At 39.8% G+C, this 24327-nt stretch overlaps 1 protein-coding gene across 1 annotated transcript in view; it reads left to right on the plus strand.

Moving 5' to 3' along the window:
• Positions 1 to 11431, plus strand: part of oc (homeobox protein OTX2) — a 92208-nt gene extending 80777 nt beyond the window's left edge. Inside the window, exons 3-5 of the mRNA XM_028181780.2 lie at positions 1084 to 1238; positions 8799 to 9548; positions 10791 to 11431. Coding sequence (XP_028037581.2) covers positions 1084 to 1238; positions 8799 to 9548; positions 10791 to 11072 — 1187 coding nt within the window. The 3' untranslated portion in view covers positions 11073 to 11431. The remainder of the gene's footprint in view (positions 1 to 1083; positions 1239 to 8798; positions 9549 to 10790) is intronic.
• Positions 11432 to 24327: the final 12896 nt, after the last annotated feature.

The following is a 24327-nucleotide window of genomic DNA, read 5'->3' on the forward strand; positions in this document are numbered from 1 at the left end:
AACGCAGGCTTCGTTCAATTAGCATATCCGTGGTTCAAACACCGGTCCGCCTAATTACAAACATCGCTACGTGTGTAAACTTATTAATTTTATTATCTCGATTTAATTAGATATATTGACGGGCGTACGTACGCGCAGTGCACCTGTTTTTTTATTTATTATTAATAATACATACCGGTCACAATTTACACAAAACCAACGCTTAGATAAACCGAACTGAAAATTAATTCTTTTTTTCTATCCTCTCGATATTGGTCAGGATATTAGAGCTTTAAGTTATAAAACTATTGCATCGTCATCGGTGCTTGATGCGTGCGCGAATTTTAATAAGACGCTTAATAAGACGTTTTGACATCGACAAAAATAACGTGAAAATCACAAACAATCATAAAAGCGTTTTTTTTATTGCTTAGATGGGTGGACGAGCTCACAGCCCACCTGGTGTTAAGTGGTTACTGGAGCCCATAGACATCTACGACGTAAATGCGCCAGCCACCTTGAGATTTAAGTTCTAAGGTCTCGAGTATAGTTACAACGGCTGCCCCACCCTTCAAACCGAAACGCATTACTGCTTCTCGGTAGAAATAGGCGGGGTGGTGGTACCTACCCGTGCGGACTCACAAGAGGTCCTACCACCAGTAAATTGCCAAATTGCGTGCTAAAAAGTAACTTAATGAAAATCGTGTTACAAAAAAATAAGCCATAAAACCCGGCTTGCGGGATTTAAACATCGGCTCGGTCTCATAGCTCCATACGGAGTACACTTTGCCTCTTATCCTTTAACTCGTCATCGTCCTTGCCGAACCCGTCGCTTGCGACGAAGGGCTCGACGAGTAAACTAACCCATAGACACAGCCCACCAAGTTTTTCACCGGATCTTCTCAGTGGGTCGAGTTTCCATAGATTCTGCGAAACACTGATCTTGCTAGGGCCAGTATTAGCAACACTCCGGTTTGCGATGAGCTCACCTACACGTTAGGGTGAAGCTAAAATAGCCTCTCAAGGCTAGCAGCATAGGTAGGAAAACACCCTTTGAGCCGTGGCGACTTCAAATAAATAAATCGAAATAACCTTTGTCCACAGGAGTGAACCCCAGGAAACAGCGCAGAGAAAGGACTACCTTTACAAGAGCTCAGCTGGACGTACTCGAAGCATTGTTCGGGAAGACGCGATACCCTGACATCTTCATGAGGGAGGAGGTCGCGCTGAAGATAAACCTTCCAGAATCTAGAGTGCAGGTAGGCAGAAATAGAAATGTCCTCGTGGAAATCCATTTAAATACCTAATTCTAAGCCTGAGTCCTTTTATCTTAAGGATTGTAATGTCATTACTGGGAATTCGGTTAAAGAGGCACAAACTAGACCCCGAAATCGATACAGTCTGCAGGTATTATGGCGAGTAGGAAATCCTCTTCGACTAATTTTTTAGAACGAAGTTCCTTATGGGACGATGCGGAGAGGTACCCTAACCGGGAAAAAACGTCTGTAACGTAAGATTTTTATTAGTAATGCACACAGTGTACGACTTAACTTTGTAATAACGTACCAAAAATAACATAATTTTTTATCATTCATTGATCACGATCTCAGAGCGTTCGTTTGCGCAATACACTAACTCTTATGCAAACAACCGTGAATGAAGTGTACCACAATAAGTTCGCACGTTACCGAATGACCGTCGCTTGCTGCGAAACCTCTAGTTTTGTTTTCTTTGTACCTCGAATAGAACTTAAAATTAATATTTTTATAATAAGGAACTTCGTTCCTATCCGGTGTCTCACGACACCACCAATTTTTTTTTCTTAGCTGTCTTTAGTCTAAGCTAGTTGCCTCTAGGGAAATTTTGACTTCAACTTAACTTGCGACCTCACGGACGTCTCATATAGGGACTGGAGTCGTGCAAAAGTCCTTCTAAGGATTCGGCTCGTCAATCGTTGGTAGCCTAAGGTACTATTCCAACTCCACGCGGACCGGTAGGTGAGCTCCCGGGCTCAATCTGAGAGGCTGCTAACACTAGCCCTAGCAAGAGCAGTGCTTCGCTGAAACTACCATCGGATCGGAATCGCGACCCACTGAGAGGATCCGGCAGGAAACTCAATGGGGCGTGTCTTAATCCAAAAGATATTCACTCCGCAAAGAGAACACTCTCTGTCCCCAAAAAAGTCAACAGTATTGCCCAGTGAAAGTAGTGCAGTGTGCTTCGACCTGGATTTTTTTTTTTTTTTTTTTTCCTACCTAAGCTGAGAGCCTTGAGAGGCTATATCAGCGTAACCCTAACAGCGACCTGGACAAAGTTATTAATCTATATATATAAAAATGAAACCCGTTTTCCGTTGTCACGACATAACATGAAAACGGCTTGACCGATTTGGCTTTTTTTTTTTTTTGTAGTTTTCTAATACTCTGTACAAGGTTCTTACGGAAACAAATATTAAGAAAATCTCTCAGAAATATTGAAAAATATACATTTAATTTTGCATATTTATTTGTGAACTATTCCACGCGGACGAAGTCGTGGGCAAAAGCTAGTAAATAATAAGGCACGGCGGTACTAGTTTTAAGGGTAGGACAGAAATCAAATGCAATTTTGATTCTTATGTCTCAGCGTTAGGGTTCATGTTGCATGTGGTATTGGATCTTGTAACAGCTTACCGTGATTGGCCCTGTTCTACCATCTAGTGTCTCTAAAAAGAACATGGTCAATAAAACCTTCAGAAGTAATGTATCTCATATAAAAAAGTAAAACTATGTTTAATTTTTCCCGAAATTTAAGGGACACACATGAGAGCTGGCAACACAATTTTGGTGGTGTACAAAATAAACTCTGTCAACATTATATACCGTTGCACTGGTATTCAATCTTGCTCGAGCGTCATTTAACTAAAAAGAAAAGCCATGAAGGTTTAAAAAAAGAATTAGTGACGCCCCTTCACAAAATATTTAAGATCAATTATTTCACACATCACTGCCTCAATCAATCATAATGCTATTTAAGTTCTTATCAAAAATCACTCGATAGATTTAGAAGAGATTATTATTAATGACGCAAGCGCATAATCAAAAATAAAAAGGGCTTTTATCGTGATAATCTATGGAATTAAAATGACAGTGTAAAATCAGACCACCATTGAGAGGGCATCCGAGAGAAATACATCAAAATAAAAATGGTTCGCGACTTTAAGAGTGTGTCTATGTTTATAGAGTTTAATTAAATATTAAAGAGTACCTATTACCTACAGATTTTCATGAGATAATAAGGAAATTTTCTGTCACCTAGCAGTATTAGATGCATTCGCAAAGTAGCTAGCTGCCCTAAGATAGGTCTCCTTCGGAGGCGCTCGGACAGCTATTAAACAAAGTCCGGAGTAGAGTTCATCCATACTACTAGGTAGTCCTAGAACCATTGCGTTCATCCACAGTGCGTTTCCAGAGATCTTTTTTGCCACGTACCATCCGGCTTTGGAATGTGCTCACCTCCACGGTGTTTCTCGATCGCTATGACTTGTCCTTCTTCAAACGAGGCTTGTGGAGAGTATTAAGCGGTAGGCAGCGGCTTAGCCCTGGCATTGCTGAAGTCCATGAGTGACGATAACCACTCAGCATCAGGTAAGCTCAAGCGCAAGGGTCATAAGAAAAAAGCTGAACGCATAGTCGCCCATCTGTCCTGGTGAAACTGAAAAGGCACACGGGTTACATTAATCGTTTCTTCTTAAAAAAAAAGCAACAGTATTAACTTCGAAAGAGCGTAAATTACATAACGAATCAAAGATAAAACAGAGTTACACCCGAGTGAAATGATTGATCTAATTCGTTCAAACGTTCAATCGCGAATAACACGGTTACGGCATTAGCGCGGAATGGCGTTGTCGAGTCCGGATTTTTTGAACTTCGAACGATTTGGGAGAAACGCACGAATGCGCGCCATCTTTGTTTTACAAAATGGATAATTTTCTCGATTCACTTACCTATTTTGAGAGTTGGTTTTTTTTTTAAAGATTGCTATAAGAAAGTGTTAAAACCGTTCACTGCCTCTCTGATACTGAGTAATTGTCCACCCACTGCACTGTACTGCTGAAATTGGCACTAAATCTTCAGATTTGGCTAGCGGGTGAGAAGTCCCTCCACGGTGTTTCCCGAGCGCTATGTCATGTCCTTCTTCAAGTGAGGCTTGTGGAGAGTATTAAGCGGTAGGCAGCGGCTTGGCTCTGCCCCTGGCATTGCTGAAGTCCATGAGTGACGATAACCACTCAGCATCAGGTAAGCTCAAGCGCAAGGGTCATAAGAAAAAAGCTGAGCGCATAGTCGCCCATCTGTCCTAGCGAAACTGAAAAGGCACACGGGTTACATTAATCGTTTCTTCTTAAAAAAAAAGCAACAGTATTAACTTCGAAAGAGCGTAAATTACATAACGAATCAAAGATAAAACAGAGTTACACCCGAGTGAAATGATTGATCTAATTCGTTCAAACGTTCAATCGCGACGTTAACCACTCACCATCAGGTCGGCCGTATGCTCGTCTGCCTAAAAGGGCAATAAAAAAAAGTCGAACCAGAAATCGACCAGCAAAGCAGGTCATGTTTGATTAGTAACCCAATCAACAACAACCTCAGAGAAATAAATGACGCATAAAATTATCTACAGAAAAAATCCTTTATTCACAAATACTTTGCTATATTCCGCGCAAACAAAAAAAAAATCGCTGACATCAATTTCATTAGGCGAACTGAGTTCGGGGCACCCGCTATCTGATACCGCCCCCCCGGCTACTAATTGGCGTGTTTTGATCTTCAACGCGGGGCACAATAGATGAAAAAAAATTATCTCGCGTCTTATTAGCGCACATCAAAGTTAATCCACATTTTTCGATTTAATTGAATTGCGACTGCTTTCGGAAATAGTTGTAAAAAAAAGAAAAAAAGAAAACAAAAATGTATATTTTTTTAAGGGATATTATGACCTGGTAACTGAGACCTTTAGGTCAAGTCTTATTTTAATTTATATTCTTATTTTTATTAAAAACTAGCTGACCCGGCAGACTTCGTAGTGCCTCAATCGATAAATAAAAGGCCTAAAATTTTGTACAAAATAAACTTAAAACAAACAAAAGGAATCCGTCCGACGGGGGACACATCAAAGGAAAAACAAAATTGTTATTTTTATTTAATTCCGAACATTTTCATATTTATTTATCTTTGAAACCTTCTCTGGGCTTCAACAAATAATTCAAGACCAAAATTAGCCAAATCGGTGCTGCCGTTCTCGAGTTTTAGCGAGACTAACGAACAGCAATTCATTTTTACTAGAGGTCCCGCAGTAGTCGAAATTCGACTATAATTAATTGGAATTGTAAGTTTGTACACTATTATGATTGTATTTTATACTTCTATAATCACAAAATTCGGCAAAACTACAATTTAAATAATATTAACAAAGACAAACCATATTCTATTCTCAGTTTGACAACAGACGTCAAGAACAAAAGTTTGACAATAAATAGTATGCATGCGTGTGTGCGTCAAATACATGGTATGTAGTGTGTGTAATGTTTTCTTTATTGATTTAATGTATCTATTATGCATTATTTTAAAAAAATATTAGCATTGTGCACTTCTTCTCTATATTCTCTATAAGTGTGGAAAATTTCATACTCCTCCGTCCACGCAATTTTCGTAAAAAGGGATACAAAGTTTTTGCTTCACGTATTAATATATAGATATATATAGATTACATCGATTAGGCACTATAAACACCCAATATATGGGAATAACCGAAATTGTTCTGCTTATTATTTATCAGCCATAGGTAAATCATAAATAGTATAGTTGAGATGTTACATTCAGAAAAATTACTCAGCTTTATGTAGTGGCTTCTAGACTCATATAACGCGGTTTCACACAACACAGGACTCTGTAGGAACGTATCTTGCCGTGTTATATGAGGGCTACCTGTATTATTCTCTAATATTCTCAGAGTACGTCCTTAAATAAATCCCTATTGGCGATAATAGTCCTGGGAATTCTCCAGGGAATCTCCTAATCGCCTAAAGACCATCTACGAGAAGAAGCGTGCTGCCATTCTAGGCTACCATACCAGTTTATTTATCAGGAAAACTAATACAGTTAATTTGCTTATCGGATCCTGATAACGGTAACGAATCAGTCAGTTGGACCTTTTTTTTTTTTTTTCATGTAGAGGGCCGAACCTCCTACGAGGTCCCCGCGCCTAGGGGGCGCGCGGGGTATGTGAGACTTAACGATCTGCAGGTGTTCAGAGCAGATCGCGGGCCCAAGGATTTTAGGGCCCACCCACTAAACGACTCCCCTGCATTCTTACACCCGACGTCCGATCTCCGTCCGGGGTCAGAACCTGGACAGAGTAGGGGGGTTCCCGCGGTCAACACTACAACCAGACACGCGGCGCCACCCCGAGGACGCCCGACCGACGGGTCGTCGAGGCGATAGTCGACGACCAACGACGTCGGTCTCCGCGGTACGGCGGCCCTACCAGGCCGCCCGGGCGGTGCCGCTGGTGTTCCGGGATACCCCGCTGGGCCAGAACCAGCCTGCCAGGTCGGAACGCGATACACCGCCGACCGGGTTGAGTCAGTTGGACCTACCTTTACACTTCTCGCTCTTATACTGGTAGTAGGACCTCTTGTGAGACCTCGCGGGTAGGTACCACCCGCCTATTTCTGCCGAGAAGCAGTAATGCGTTTCGGTTTGAATGGCGGGGCAGCCGTTGTAACTATACTTGAGACCTTAGAACTTATATCGCAAGGTGGGTGGCGCTTTTGGGTTGTAGATGTCTATGGGCTCCGGTAACCATTTAACACCAGGTGGGCTGTGAGCTCGTCCACCCATCTAAGCAATAAAAAATACCACATTACGTGGAGTCGGTTATGTCCTCATCTGATCGACCTGACGTCGACCCACTTTCCGTCAATATATCCGTTAAAACGTGCCATAGGGACTTTTTTTTTGTTGTTGTCTCTCTTACTCCATTCACAGACGCACCTTCGCTGACTCCATACAAATTAGGCACGGCCATCTGTCGAGTCGTTACACTCGCCAAAGAGTTATTAATTCATTAGTACAATGTAGTGGATCGGTCGGGGGCGGTAATCCGACGCGAACAACGACGGGCACGGCGAGCGACGCGGAGCTTTCGTATTGTAGAACATTACCATTGAAATCGAGTCACGAATAGACGGAGTTAGGGGTCGCGTCGCGCACCAGACCCGGGAGACACGAATTCTGGAACAATCTTCTGACATTCGCGATCGTTGACACGCAAGTCTTTTTTTGTTTTACTGCTTAGATGGGTGGACGAGCTCTTAGCCCACGGTGTTATTGGTTACTGGAGCCCATAGAGAACTACAACGTAAATGCGCCACCCACCTTGAGATCTAAGTTCTAAGGTCTCAGTAAAGCTACACGGGCTGCCCCGCCCTTCAAACCGTAACGCATTACTCCTTCACGGTGGAAATAGGCAGGGCGGTGGTACCTACCCGTGCGGACTCACAAGAGGTCCTACCACCATTGTTTAAAGTCTGTGGTCAAATTCAGAATAAGTAGATTAAATGTTGTTTTTCTTTATTAATATTTGGCGAAATCTGTGATTATAGAAATATTAATAGTCTTTGACAAGAATCAAAATAGTGTACAAACTTATAATTTCAATTAATTATAGTCGAATTTCGACTACCGGGGCACCACTAATAAATAAAAAAGCTTGATAAGTGTATCATCTTGTCGATGATTGTAATTAATCTCGTAGCTTACGAGCCAACATCCGCTACTGAGCTACAAATCAAATTTAAGCTCTTCGACAAACACGCACGATTGTTGTGCCTCACTATTTGAACAAGGGCTGCTGCTACAAATCATTTTGTGTGCGGAATGTAATCGATCGTTGTTAATGGCGTAGGGTGTTCGATGCATTCAGTGGCAGCCCTAACTTATATCGCCGCGCTGCCTATTCCAGTTCTAACTGAGACTTCTATCTGAAGTGTCTTAACTAAACTTATACCAGGACTACTTCGAATTGATGCCCGTACTAATATGCAGGTTTTTTATTTTATATTTAAGAAAAAGGAAAAGATTCAAGTTCAATTTGACGATCACATCTTAAAGAGGTTTAAATGACATGTAATTTGTTGCGTTTTCTTCTTTTTTTTTTTAGTTATGTAAATTTTAAAGGAATAACAAAACAAAATCTAACCTTGGAACAGAAATTGAATTTGATGTTTATAAAATTGAATTTGAAGTTAAACACTTAGATAATACATTTTCCCTTATTTAACAGTTCAGGATACAGGATGTTCACTAATAATACATTCACGTCATTACGGATCCTCCCGATCTATTAACGGTGCTTTTAGGTAACACAAGCACCGGGTACCGTCCTCGCCGAACTCATCGCTTGCGACGAAGGGCTCGGCGAGTGAATTAACCCATAGAGACAGTTTCCGATTCGGTGGTAGATTCTCCGAAGCACTGCTCTTGCTAGGGCCAGTGTTAGCAACACCTCTGAGCCCCGTGAGCTCACCTACACGCTAAGGTAACGCTCATATAGCCTCTCGCATAGGTATGGAAAATAAACATACATAACGACTATGCTTAGGTTGTTTTTGAGAGTCATGACGTCGGCAATAAGCACATCGACAAAAATAACGCTATTAATAACTTCTTAGCCGATTATATCTTTCAAAGAATCGATGTGCAACATTTATTGTCGGGTACTGTACGTTCTAGGCGCTCTAATTATTAATAATAACCCCATTAAATCTTTGCCAACAGGTCTGGTTCAAAAACCGGAGAGCGAAATGCAGACAACAGTTACAACAGCAAACAAACTCTCAGATAACGAGTAAGTCGTCGTCGAGCGCGAAAACCAGCGTATCGTCGAGCAACGCCATCAAAGGAAACTCGACGTCCGCCTCAAAAGCGACCACCTCCAAAACCATGACGAGCTCCTCCACGAGTTTGACGACAAGCCAAAACTCCTCGATCACAACTTCCTCCCCGAATCTACCGATAACGCCCACGACTTCAGTGAGTCCCCCGATTAACGTGATCTGTAAGAAGGAGGCGGCCGGATCTAGTTACGAGACTTCCCCATTGACCAAGAACAGCTTGACTTCATTGTCTCACTACGACTCAAGGGTGAGCGGAAAGGAAAGCTCAGACATCCACGGCTACGGAGTGACGCCCAAACAAGAGCTGTACAGTAGCCCTAAAAGGCTAGAATACTCCAGCAAATTGGATTACACCGAAAAATCCTTCGGCAGTAACCTTGTCAAGGACCAATACAGCTCCCGTTTAACCGGTAACCTGACGCCGCTGGGCTCCAATTCCTCGATCATGACGACCCCATCGCCCCCTATCACCCCCCAGAGCATTAATGGCCCGGGGAACGTTTACCACCCGGATAACTACAACAGCTTCCACTGGCCCGGCAGCTCGGACTACATTAGGAGCTACTCAACTTCACATCATCACCAAGGATACGGGCAGAGTGCTTACAATTCGCCTTATTATCCAAGTCAGGTGAGAATTTGGGCTTGTTAGAATCAGACTTTTAATATTAAGCATAATAGAAATAAATAACTGTGAATGAATCGCGCACGGTCATCCGATCCCAATTTGGGATTCCCTATGTTAAGAGTATCAGAGACTGACATACCTACATACGTTTAAATATATACATATAGAGACAGAGCAAACAAACTTGTTGATCACACGAATGTTTTCCCGACTCGGGAATCGAATCCACGCCCCTAGGTGCAACAGTTTTTTCGGCGCGCACCGCGGTACCGTAAGTTTCGTGTAGTCGGTGTGGTGGAGCTCGATGGGGTTTAGTCGGTAGTCGTTCTGCGGGACAAGTGCTTCGCGCGCCTTTTTCAAGGCGTAGTCTCCTGTGTGAAATTGGGGGAATTGAAGGACCTCCGCCCTTCTCTTCTCCCCTTCTTCCTCTCAGAAGGCGCCGGAGTCCGGCATAACCCGGTCCTTTACCCCCCTCGACCGGGTGGGTAACCGTAAATGGATTCCCCAGCGTTAAAAAAAGGCGCAACAGTCGGGATTGCTAACTACTGCCTCACTGATTCAGTTCTAGATATAATAGAACTAAATATACGAAGCGCATTGTAAAGACACGCGGGGTTCCACCACCACAAATTGTTCTTTTGTGACCATACGTTTAAAGAACCTTGAGATATGAGGTTACCAACTCAATAGTATGGTATAACTGTCCTACCCTTCAAACCAAAAGACAAGTCTGCTTTTTTTATTTTATTGCTTAGATGGGTGGACGAGCTCCACCTGGTGTTAAGTGATTACCGATAGACATTTAAAACGTAAATGCGCCACCCATTTTGATATATAAGTTCTAAGATCTCAGTATAATTAAAACGGCTGCCCCACCCTTCAAACCGAAACGCATTACTGCTTCACGGCAGAAATAGGCAGAGTGGTACCTACCCGCGCGGACTCAAGAGGTCCCACCACCAGTTTCGCCATAGAAACGCTAAGGATGTTATTAGACTGCGTACAATACTGAAAGCATTTATGAAATTGCTTGTCTTTAGTGATGTTGAAAATGTACTTTACATACATCTGTATATAAATTGTGTATTTAAGGCAAAAAAAACCGCGCAATGGAGCACGCAACTCGAAGCGTGGGGTCGACGACCTTGCGCGTCACATTCGCTATTCATTACCGGCTCACGTATTTACCTAAACTGTTCCATATTCGCTACATCCTGTTGTCTAAAACTGTCATTTTATTCGTAGATGGAATACTTCAACGGTACGTCCGTGAACCAGACCCACGGAGGACACCACGGCCACAACTTGAGCACCAATAGCAATCAGCTGTACAACCAAGTGTCCTTTGGGAACCCCTCGCCTCCGACCGGCTGGTCGTCCCACAACATTCTAGCTTCAGGTCCCGAGTCCCCGGAGAACCAGCAGAATCCTCATCTGAGCATGCTCCAAGCAACGCAGATAACAAACTTCTCCAACACGGGAAACAGCTACTTCGCGCCCGAGAAATACGGAATAAATATGGTCTAATGCGATTTCTAGTCTTTTATTGTAAATAAATATATACCTTTGTCGTTTACAGGGAATTTGTTTGTTTGTGGTCTTGCAACATTAACGAAAATGAGCGGTTTATTTAGGCTATAAGGTCTTGTAACCATTAGCCGTAAATAAATTTAAAAAAAATGAGCGGTTTTCTTTTTTCGTTCCCGCTAAAAAAAATATCCCGATTTTCGCGGCGGCGTTTTTTAAAATCGATATACGAAAATCGATTTCACTGTTCGTTCAAATTTAGCGTTCGAGTACTTTATTTATTATATTTATTTTGGTCCTTCGTAACACACACAACGCTAAATTTGAAGAACAGTGAAAACTTGAAGCGTATGTATATCAGTTACGAAACAAAGAGATTCCCTATAAGCGACAAAATGTTTTCGATGCTTTTTCTAACAACACCCAAACGAAATCACAATTGATATTGCGATGATCGCGCATCCAAAAGTCATATAAACCAACGCCCGAATCACAATCGAGGAGGTTAATTAAAAAAAAAAATTAAGAAAAAAAAATCGGAAGTGAAAAAACCTCCGTCACGAATTGTTCTAAATTCAAAATAACGAAATTTCATCGAACATTTTTACTTTTTTTTAATATTTCGTTTTTTTTTTTAAATCGACAAGGCCTAATGTTTTATCGAACGAGTTTTTTTGCCATAATTATATTTTAAATATAACTATATATATATATATAGTGATAAAAATGTAAAATAAAAATACATATATATTTAATTTGCTTTTTTCGAATGCCTGTGTAATATACCTTGGGAGTCATATCAAGTTAAGTATAAACGTTTAAGGTATTTTTAGTGAATATTTCGATTGAAAAATAATAAAAAGGCAACGCGTAATTAAGTGTATTTTGTAAATAAATATTAATGAACATTTGAAGACTTTTCATTTTGTATATGTGTGCGCTCAGATTGTATATGTGAATAATAATAGTTTGTAAGGAGACGAAAAGTATCTTTATAATTATTCTCTTTTGGGCCTTTCAAATAATTTTTATGTTTCATAAAAAGATTATTGTAGCAAGGGTGTTTTTTTTTTTTTACGTGGAGTGTAATTTTAATAAAAAAAAATCTTTATATTTTCGCCCCGCAGTAAACACGAAAAAATGTGTTTCAAAAATATTCTAAAGATGTTTTGTCTGTTTTAGTTTTTTTTTTTTTTTTTCATAAATCCTAGTAATTTAAAAAGAGAATTGTAATGAAATTGTAATTTATATATAGTTAATTTTAATAATAGTTTAGATATTAAATTACGTGTAAGGTTTCGAAGAGATAGTTTTTTTTTTTTTTTTTTTCGAAAAGTCAGTGTATTATTATTAATATTATTATTTAAATTTAAAGAAGGAATAAAAGCGTAATTTTAAGTTGTATTAATTAATTAATAGCTAATGAAATATTGAATCCGAATATATACATATAAAATGCATTTTGTTTCTTTTTTTATGTTTCCTAATTAAACGTGTCTAGCAGGTTGCCGATGTCTATGGTCGACTGTCTCCGTTCACCGTCTAATGGACCATATGGCATCGAAAAAGCAAAAAAAAATACATTTTTTATTGCGTAACTAGGTGAACGAGCTCGCGGTCAACTCAGTATTAAGTGGTTACCAGAGATTATATTTAGACTTCGCAATGCCACCACCCGCCTCGAAAGATAAGGTCGAATTATCTATTGTACCTACAGTTACAACGGCTGCCTTCAAACCGAAACGCATTACTGCTTTACAGCAAAAATAGGCGACTTTTTAGAAGAACCTTAGGGACCACTTCTAGAGGCTTTGATTGTCCTACACTTGTAGAGGCACAGACGTCAAACCGTTAATAATCCATCATTATCACACATTGAAACCTGATGACACTAAATTAACATTAGAAATATTAAAAAAAACTACCCTCCTCCCATTTCAAACAAAGCCCAAAAAAAAATTAGATACACAGTCTTTCCAATCAACAGCACACAAACCATTCATTGAGGTTAGTTTGAGACAATTTTAAATGTTTGACGTGACAACGTCTTATAGATCAATGAACACTGGCTGCGTGAACGAAAAAGTGTCACGTTCCGCCTGAGTCTGAGCGACACGATAGAGAGACACGATCGGCCCAAGCGTTGGCTTGTGACGCATTTATCTTTCTTCTCGCGTGACGTCAGAGCTGGCAGTTCGAATAGTTCTGCTGCTGACGTTATCACGTAAAACTATCGTCCGTAAACCGACTTATTTTTTTTATGGCTTGGATGGGTGGACAAGCTCACAGCCCACCTGGTGTTAAGTCGTTACTGGAGCCCATAGACATCTACAACGTAAATGCACCACCCAAATTGAGATATAAGTTCTAAGGTCTCAGTATAGTTACAACGGCTGCCCCGCCCTTCAAATCGAAACGCATTACTGCTTCACAGCAGAAGTAAGCGGGGCGGTGGTACCTACCCGTGCGGACTCACAAGAGGTCCTACCACCAGTTATTTACTGACTTTAGAGACGACCAATATCTTAGCGTATTATTATTATTAGCTTTTAGCGAACAAGTCTGTACTATTTATATTAGCCGTGGTCGTACGATCGATACCTACATCATATCGGATCCTCCCGATCCACTAACGGTGCTTCTAGGTGCCTCAAGCGCCGGTCATCGTTTTAAAAATTAACCCACAGACACAGCCCACTGAGTTTCTCGCGGAATCTTCTCAGTGGGTCGCGTTTCCGATCCGATGGTACCTGCGAAGCATGGCTCTTGCTAGGGGGTAGTCGTTAGCAACAACGTCAGGCTTGAGCCCCGAAAGCTCACCTACTAGTTCTGCGAATCTAGTATAACCCCTCGAGGTTAGGTAGGGGAAAAAAAATGGCAACATAAAAGTAAAGAGAAGAAAAATATCGAGGCTTATAAAAGGTTACCGGCTCAGCGATGTGTAACAATAGCGACTCAATCGATATCGCGACGCTGACCGACCGTCGGCGTCTGCGAAGCGACGAGATCGCCAGCACCAGTCCGGTCAAACATTCACTCCAGGATATCAATAGATTATTCTTGTAACGAACCATTTTTGTAAAAATATTTTTTTACTATTACCAATCCGGTGTTTAGCGGTTGCTGCGGTCCGTGGACGTGAGCCGCCTTGAGATGCACAAAAACCGTTGGAAATGGACTATGAATGTGGCTGAATGACAAAAGACCTTAGAACTCATGTCTCGAGGTGGGTGGCGGCGTTTACTTTGTCGCGGTCTATGGGCTCCGGTGACCACTTAACACCACGAGGGCTGTGAGCTCGTCAACCCGTTTAAGGAATTAAAAAAAATGTGTGGTGTCGTGGGACACCGGATAGGAACGAAGTTCCTTATTATAAAAATATTAATTTTAAGTTCTATTCGAGGTATAAAGAAAATAATTATTCGGGTATACCTACCTACCTACATTTTTTATTATGATTTTTTTATTGATAAAAAAAACTACTTTACAAAGTTATCAACTTTATTTTATTCACAATGATTTATAAAAAATATATAATAAAAAAATATGTTATTTTTTGTACGTTATTACAAAGTTAAGTCGTACACTGTGTGCATTACTAATAAAAATCTTACGTTACGGACGTTTTTTCCCGGTTAGGGTACCCCTCTGCATCGTTCCAAAAACAATAAATACCATCTCAAATAATCAAAAGTGCAGCGTATATAGGAACAATTGCTTCGAATGCAATAGGTAGATACTTGGAAAAACTTGATACTTATCTTAGCTTGAACCGAAGGTCCGGCAGCCTTCCGCCAGCAACAATTTATAATCACGGAACCTTCTCGAAAGAGAATATTTTTAATCGACTTCAAAAACGAGAAGATTCTCAATTCGACTGTTTTTTTTTTTTATGAAACTTAGAACTTTTTGTGGGTGAACCGTTTTTTTAAATCCTCACGTAATTTGACTAGTAGTTTTTGGGTAACCCTCAATAATGCGTAGTTAAGTGACTTCGTTTATGTGGATGATGCTCTAAATAGCTAATCTAATTTCTGTATTTACATCGATTTTCGTACAAACATAATTGAAACTGTGAAGTATCTATATAAATAAATAAATAATAAATAAATAAATATTTACTAACAATCACGCCACGTTAACTGGTCCCGTGCTAAGTTCGTAAAGAACTTGTGTTACAGGTACCAGATAACGGAAATAAATGTAAGATTTTTATTATACACATACACATAATTAATATACATCCATAACCCTGGAAAAGACATTTATATTTATCATACAAATATCTTCCCTTGGCGGGATTCGAACCCGCGACCCCCTTGTGTAGTGACCATGTCACTTACCACGACACCAGACGGCCGTTAAATATTAAACAGCAATTAAATGAATTGCTGTTTGTTAGTCTCGCTAAAACTCGAGAACGGCTGGACCATTTGGAAGTCCAGAGAAGGTTTAAAAGGTAGAGAAATATGAAAATGCTCGTAATTAAATAAAAATAACAATTTTGTTTTTCCTTTGATGTGTCCTCCGTCGGACGGATTCCTTTTGTTTGTTTTAATTTTATTTTATACAAAAGTTTAGGTCTTTTATTTATCGATTGAGGTACTACGAAGTCTGCCGGGTCTACTAGTTCTTAATAATAATATCCGTAACAATATAGGCGATTCCAAGCCGTAAAACTAATCTTAATTATTCTCATTTCATTTTGTAGTTACCGTCCTTTTTTTATTGTTTATTAATTTTTTTTTTATTTCAACTTGTAATTAACGCAAATTAAGTTCGTCTGTGCTTAAGACATCCGACTTTTTATTGACTCCGGACCACAGAGTAAGTTTTTTGTTTCTTAGATGGGTGGTCGAGCTCACAGCCCACCTGGTGTTAAGTGGCTACTGGAGCCCATAGACATTTGCAACGTAAAGGCCCTTACCCACCTTGAGAAATAAGTTCTAAGGTCTCAGTATAGTTACAACGGCCGCCCCACCATACAAACCGAAACGCATTACTGCTTCACGGCAGAAATAGGCAGGGTGGTATCTACCCGTGCGGACTCACAAGACGTCCTACCCACCAGTAAGAAAGAAGTTTCGACGTCGCCCAAAACACGTCATTACGGATCCTCCCGATTTATTTACGGTGCTTTTAGGTACCTCAAGCACCGGTCACCGTCCTCGTCGAACCCGTCGCGTGCGACGAAGGGCTTGACGAGTAAATTAACCCACAGACACAGCCCACTGAGTTTCTCACCGGATCTTCTCAGTGGGTCGCGTTTCCGATCCGGTGGTAGATTCTGCGAAGCACGGCTCTTGCTAGGGCCAGTGTTAGCAACACATTCGGCTTGAGCCCCGTGAGTTCACCTACACGTTAGGGCGAAGCTGAAATAGCCTCTCAAGGCTATCAAGCATAGGTAGGAAAAGGGAAAAAAAAGATAGAAGAACTCCGTCGGCGTCACAATATGGCGGCCGCGTATTTTTAAAACAAATCTATTACGCGTCATTCTCAACGCGTTGTCCGCTCGTGAGTATTGTGAAGGAGTATTTTCTCGCTTGTACGAAGCTACATAGTTGTTTAGGCGGTGGACTGGATCGCGTCCCGCCCGAACTCGCCCATAACTATAACCTAAATCACACAACGCAAACTTTGCGTCGCAGATATTCGAGGGAAAATGTATTTTTATTTTACGTTCCAGAACTTTCGGCTCTAACTCGATTTACGATTTCGAACTGAACTGATCTAAACGTCTATTGAATTTAGATTCATTTTCGAATGCACGTATTTCGCAGTTGAGACCTTTCGGAATCGAATCGAAAACGGTAGTGGCATGTTGGATATTAGCAGCTGTATATAGAGATGTATCGTCGTCTCTGTCTGACTAATGTGTTGTTTGCATAGCCATCTTTGTCTGACGGTAAGCCGCTTATCTCCCGCCCGCACGCCTCCGTCCTCCCTCCTCACTGCGTAATGAGGGGTATTCTGTAATTCCGTGCAATATTTTTATTATTAAAAGCGTATTTTGTGATTGTTTTTTTTAATCTAATTTTCAATATTCGCTTATGTTTATTTATCAGTGACTAAATATTACGTAACTTCTAAATTCTATATTTAATTTGAAGTCGTCCATTCTATGAATGTCTCCTCCCAGTTTCCGGTAGCGTGATCTTTAATTTCTATTCTCATTGTTGATAATCGTACGGTTTTTTTATCCGAAATAAACATTTTTTATACGCTTTTATCAAAATCTGAATAGTTTCTCAATGACGTGAGATTTTAGAATATCGAAAAATCAGACGTAATTATTGTTGATGATGGTACTTACTGCTAGATTACACGCGAAATATTGTTAATAGAATAAAAATCATACCCAAAACGGGTTCTTATATAAACAATCTTTAATAATAAGACTTATTTACACTTTACTGGTGGTAGGACGTCTTGTGAATCCGCACGGGTAGGTATCACCGCCCTATCTATTTCTGTCGTGCCGTTGCACAGTAAAAACTGAAACCTTAGAAGTCATATCTCAAGGTAGGTGTTTGCGTTGTAGATGTCTACGGGCTCCGGTAACCACTTAACACCAGGTGGGCCCTGAGCTCGTTCAGCCCACCTAAGCTATAAGAAAGAAAACTCAGATAATGTGCTCATGAGAGACAGAAAGATCCTCGAAGACCACGTATTGGCAAATGCAGTGTGGGATGGACCACCTACCCGATAGACCAACCTGGTAAAAATCGCTAAACTGGATCCAGGTGGCGATGAACCAGCCACACTGGATATCGATTGGAGAGACCTATATTTAGCAGTGGACAGCTATAAGCTGAGATAATGACGATGATAATGACCCTATGCTCTAAGTACAAATTTCAAGTTAATTAAATCTAAAATCGATTACAAATCACAGCGCGTCCGTAATATTATAGTACATCCGCCTCACGATGTATGATTTTTTTTCCTACCTATTCTAATGACCTCGAGGGGTCATAATAGATTCACAGAACGGGTAGGTGAGCTCACGGGGCTCTAGCCTGGTGAATTTGCTAACGATTAGCCCTAGCAAGAGCAGTGCTTCGCAGAATCTACCACCGGATCGGAAACGCGACCCACTGAGAAGATCCGGCGAGAAACTTAGTGGACTGTGTCTATGGGTTGATTTTCTCGCCTTTTGTAGGCAGCGACAAACTACCCACATAATATAACAATTATCAAATTTGTTTTTACATTCAACGACATTTCTATATCCTGCTATGTCCTTCTTTGTATTACCAACAACTATAGTTTCAAGACGATAAGTTAAATGAGTACATGAAACCATAAAAAATATTTTTATTTTCATAACGACTATGGTCACGGAACACTGATACCTACGTAGTGCCTTAATAAAAGTTATGCTATTTACTACTTTAAATTTACGAGTTATATTAAAAATATACATATTTATTTATTTTTCTTAGAAGACATCCAGCAAAATATAATTTTGTACACAAAAAACATATTTGTTTAATTTTTTTTTTAATTCTTATCATAAATTCAAAATAAATCGAATGCACAGAATAACACCGCGTATATACATTACAGGAGGCTGCGACCGGCACTCCCGACTCGTACATACATATATATATACACCGTCGTATATACATACGTATACACGACCATCTATATATGTATACGTTACACGCGCACTCCACGACGTCCGTACGTTGAAAGTGTAAAATCTTCTTGCCCCGAACACGCCATGCTTTGTCGAGACTATTGCAATCTATATATTAATACGTGAAGCAAAAACTTTGTATCCCTTTTTACGAAAATTGCGCGGACGGAGGAGTATGAAATTTACTACACTTATAGAGAATATAGAGGAGGAGTGCACTATGTTAATATTTTTTATAATTATGCATATAAAATACATTAAATCAATAAAAAAACATTACACACACGACCCTGTCTTTGACAAACACACACACGCATGCACACTATTTAACTATTGTCAAACTTTTGTTATTGCTTAAAGTCTGTGGTAAAAATTGAGAATAGATTAAATAATGTTTGTCTTTATTAAATATTTGTCTAAAGTGTAGTCTTAGCGAAATCTGTGATCTTTCTTTGACAATAGAATCATAATGGTATACAAACTTACAATTTCAATTAATTATAGTCGACTACTGTGGGACCACTAGTTTAATTATAACCTCGTATTTCTCAGTGTGCTTAGTGCGAGTTTTTTTAACGTTCTCTATAGCGTAAAAGTTGTTTTGATTGTACTATGCGAGAATCGAACCCGCGACCCTTTCGGTAACAGTGGGGGACGCTAACCACTACACCACCGAGTTTTTTATTTATTTTTTTATTTTTATTGCGTAGATGGGCGGACTAGCTCACAGCCCACCTCGTTTTAAGTGGTTACCGGAGCCCATAGACATCTACAACCGCCACCCACCTTTAGATATGAGTTCCAAGGTCTCAGTATAGCTACAACGGCTGTCCCACCCTTCAAACCGAAACGCATTACTGCTTCACGGCAGAAATAGGCAGGGTGGTGGTAATTACCCGCGCGGACTCAGAAGACGTCCTACCGCCAGTAATTACGCAAATCACAATTTTGCGGGTTTGATTTTTATCACACGATGTTATTCCTTCACCGTGGAAGTCAATCGTGAACATTGGTTAAGTACGTATTTCATTGGAAAAATTGATACCCGCCTGCGGGATTCGAACACCGGTGCATCGCTACATACGAATGCACCGGACGTCTTAACCGTTAGGCCACGACGCGTCATTCTTTACGAATACATTTATATAGACAAGTGTGCGTGTGTTAAATTTGGAACGAAGTTCCTTATGGGACGATGCAGAGGGGTACCCTCCCTAACCGGGAAAAAACGTCCGTAACGTAAGATTTTTATTAGTAATGCACACAGTGTACGACTTAACTTTGTAATAGCGTACAAAAAATAACATATTTTTTTATCATTCATTGACCACGATCTCAGAGCGTTCGTTTGCGCAATACACTAACTCTTATGCAAACAACCGTGAATGAAGTGTACCGCAACAAGCTCGCACGTTACCGAGTGACCGTGGGTTGTTGCAAAACCTTCAGTTTTATTTCCTTTATACCTCGAATAGAACTTAAAATTAGTATTTTTATAACAAGGAACTTCGACGGTGTCCCACGACACCACACATCTTTCTTTTTTGTTTATTTAGCAATAAACTAGATCAGTACGAAGCCGCGACTTGGCTATCCACGGGCGACAGTGACCACTAACCATCAAACGGTCCACTCGCCTGCCTACAAAGACAATAAAAGACCTGAAGATTAGTTTGAGCGACCTCATTCAAGACTCAAATAATCCGTCCGTACAAAACACTTAGACAAACATTACAAGCCTCAAATACACTTGAGAGACTCAATAATGACGTAATAACGAATAGAATCGAACCCACTAACCAGTGGGGCATAAGAAACACTTCTTTTCACCAAATGTCCATACTACATCGGTAATGCGCGACGGTGGATCACAAAAATGAACCTTATCGTTTAAGGGATAAGAATGTGCTGGGGGAAAAACTTCATACGGTTCGCCCTCAATACGAAAGTCCTTACATGTTAAAGAATCCATAAATAATAGAGTTGACGTGTTCGCGGATTGTGTTACCAGAATATGCGATGAAGTGTTACCAGATAAAAAAAAAGTTAATTTTTTTTAAGCACAAATTACATTTACATTTCTTTCCTTAAATGATTCTTGTGTAGCCAATGTTTGGCTGGAAGAGAGCGCTTTTAGTGATAAAACCGCTATACTTATGCATTTAATATTTAGGTATATTTTTAAACGAGCAATTCTTGTATATAAATATATATTTAATCTGAATCTCGGAAATGGCTCCAACGATTTTCATAAAATTTAGTATACAGGGGATTTCGGGGGCGATAAATCGGTCCAGCGTATTCGTGTTTTAATAATCAACTTTATCGATAATTTAGATTTGTTTTCTTTAAATAACCTGTTCATATTTTTTTATTATTCTGTCGGTAACATCAAAAAATATAATTCATATTTCATCATTTTATCAATAGGTATGTAATTCGTATTTTTCAATAAAGCATACTGTCTCTCTCTCTCTCTGTCTTTACTCTCTACTCTTCATTATTCCGTTTTGTCAAATGTGATGAAACTAATGATAACTTCAGTTTATTTACGTGACCGTTGATTCCTTGTCCTTGACCATTCTAGCTCGACTTCAGGAGCAAAAGGGCGGATATGTTCCTTGCGTCGGCTGCGTAAGGAATCCTTTCAGAATTCAAATATTTTTCTTAAAGTCTTTCTTTTTTTGGATGGAAAGGTTATTTGTGAACCAGAAACTTTTTCAGCGTCACCAGGACGGATAGGCGATCACGAAATCAACCAGAAGTGGTGAGATTTGCCAATAGCTGCCCGAGCGCCTCTGAAGGAGACCTAGCAACTCAAGAGCAGCTGCTAAAGCATTTACTACTGGACTGGATCGCGTCTAAGCTACAAATCGCCGACTAGCCTTTTAACCAAATCCTAAATACAATCACCTGTTTAAAGTCAGTACCTACATAAATACAATAAAGAATCAATGCTCCAGTCCTGATAATTGTGTGTCTATATTCCGGGGAACTCGGTTAGCGTGGTATGGACATGTGATGCGTAGAGAGGAGACACGTGTGACTAGGAGATGTTTGGGAATGGTAGTGCAAGGTACAGGGGGAAGAGGTCGACCAAAGAAGACATGGGTGGTGTGTGTGAATGACGATATGAGAGAGAGGAGTGAGTGTTGAGATGACAGTAGATAGCAGAGAATGGAATAGAAAAATTCGCTGTACCGACCCCACCTAGTGGGATGAGGTTTTGTTTTTACTGCCTTTGTAGGCAGACAAGCATACGGTCCACCTGGTGAGTGGTTATCGTCGCTCATAGACGTCAGCAATGCCGAGCCAAGCCGCTGCCTGCCAGGTGGAGACAAAGAACAAGTCGTTGTGGCTTAAAGGGTAAGACATCCGGTGCATTCGTGTTGAGCGACGCACCGGTGTTCGAATCCCAGGCGGGTACTAGTTTTTCTAATGAAATACGTACTCAACAAATGTTCACGATTGATTTCCACGGTGAAGGAATAACATCGTGTAATAAAAATCAAAACCCGCATAAATTATAATTTGTGAAATTACTGGCGGCAGGACATCTTGTGAGTCCGCACGGGTTGGTACCACCGCCCTGCCTATTTCTGCCGTGAAGCAGTAATGCGTTTCGGTCTGAAGTACTGAGATCTTAGAACTCGCATTTGCATTGTAGATGTCTATGCGCTCCAGTAACGACTTAACACTCGGGCTGTGAGCTCGTCCATCCATCTAAGCGATAAAAAAAAAATAAAAAAACCCGGGAATTCGCGATTTCCTCCAACGCTGGTATCCCAACGCACCCCTCGCTACGTAGTCTATGGTGCACCTAATACCGCCATTGTCTGCGGTCCGGATTTATTATTCATTTCGATAATACAAGTTCTGTTTGATGCAACATACAGGGAACATAATACGGGATGCGATATTAAGTCGCCATTAAAATATTAATGTATTTTTTTTAAACTACGCTAGGTACGCTACAAACAAAAATAAGTAATAGTTTAAAAAAAACTAACAAAATACACTTTTATAGAAAATCCAACTAAAAAATAGAATTTTTTTTTAATAAATTTGAATTAAAAATAGTGTAAGAAAAAATGATTTTATTGTAATAAAAAGCGTGGGGTGCTTTTCAGGATATTATGAAAATAACCCTTCTACTCATATCTGTCCATAAAATATTTTTATCTACTGATACCATATTTTAGTTGGATTTTCTATAAAAGCGTATTTTTTTAGTTTTTTTTAAACTATTATTTAATTTTCATTTTTTAGTTGAATTTCAATTTTTTCAATAATTATTTTTAATATTGAATTGTGATCGGTCTTAATAAGTAGGTATACCAAATTTCGAGTTAATCCGACGTTTTGAAGGGGGTCAAAATCATGTTCAAAGATTGCGTTACATAGTAACATACGACTGAAGCTAATAAAAGCGTATTAAAAATTTAAAGTAATTTTCATTCAATACCCAAATTTTATTATATATTTTTTATTCCGTCGGTTCTGGATGTTTGACTATCCCTAATTCTCATTTGTTTTTTTTTACTTTTCATTAAACATACCTATTTAGTTTAAGCCAAAAAACTGATTAAGATATCAAAAAAAACTCAGCAACGACAATAATAACTCATTACACCTTTGTTTTGTTTTCCTCTCGATACTCTTCAGGATATCAGAGAGCGAACTTATAAAACTATTGTATTGTCCTGAGTCCTTGATGCCGCGGCAAATTGTCAAGTTAATAGGACGCTTTGAAGTCAGCGAAAATGTCGTTCAAAGATTCCCTTACATAAAAACGTGCATGCGAATAATTTCCTATGCATTCGCTGGTAGCCTAAAAGGTTATTCTAGCTACGGGTAGGCGAGCTCACGGGCTCAACCTGAGTGAATTTACTAACACTAGCCCTAGCAAGAGCAAAGCTTCGCTGAAGTAGGTGGTAGGACCTCTTATGAGCCGCACGGGTAGGTACAACCACCCTGCCTATTTCTGCCGTGAAGCAGTAACGCGTTTCGGTTTGAGGGCGGGGCAGCCGTTGTAACTATACTGAGACCTTAGAACTTATATTTCAAGGTGGGTACCGGCGTTTACGTTATAGATGTCTATGGGCTCCGGTAACCACTTAACACCAGGTGGGCTGTGAGCTCGCCCACCCATCTATGCAATAAAAAAAGAATAAAAAAACATGTACCTTAATAATCAATATATTTAACCTTTTTGATATCTATACCTGTCTGAATAGTGACAATGACACCAAAATCTACCTAAAGCTTTTTCTTTTCCAGAATTTTCCGGCGTGAAAATCTATGTCAAAATTAACCGCTATTGTATTGACTGATTTAGGATGTAAACTATGTTTTTGTGTGTATATATTATGTGTAACTATGTATTTTTATTGTTTATCATTTAATTAAAATTAATTTTACGCTTTTTGATTTCTATTTTTACATTCCATGTCATTTCCGATGTTCCGATTAGCTTAATGACCTTTGTGAGATATGAACGCATGAAAAAACTACAGTTAGATATCTATATATTAATACGTGAAGCAAAAACTTTGTATCCCTTTTTACGAAAATTGCGCGGACGGAAGAGAATGAAATTTCCCACACTTATAC

The sequence above is a fragment of the Bombyx mandarina genome, chromosome 24, assembly GCF_030267445.1.
Source record: "Bombyx mandarina strain Sakado chromosome 24, ASM3026744v2".
Taxonomy (NCBI): Eukaryota; Metazoa; Arthropoda; class Insecta; order Lepidoptera; family Bombycidae; genus Bombyx; species Bombyx mandarina.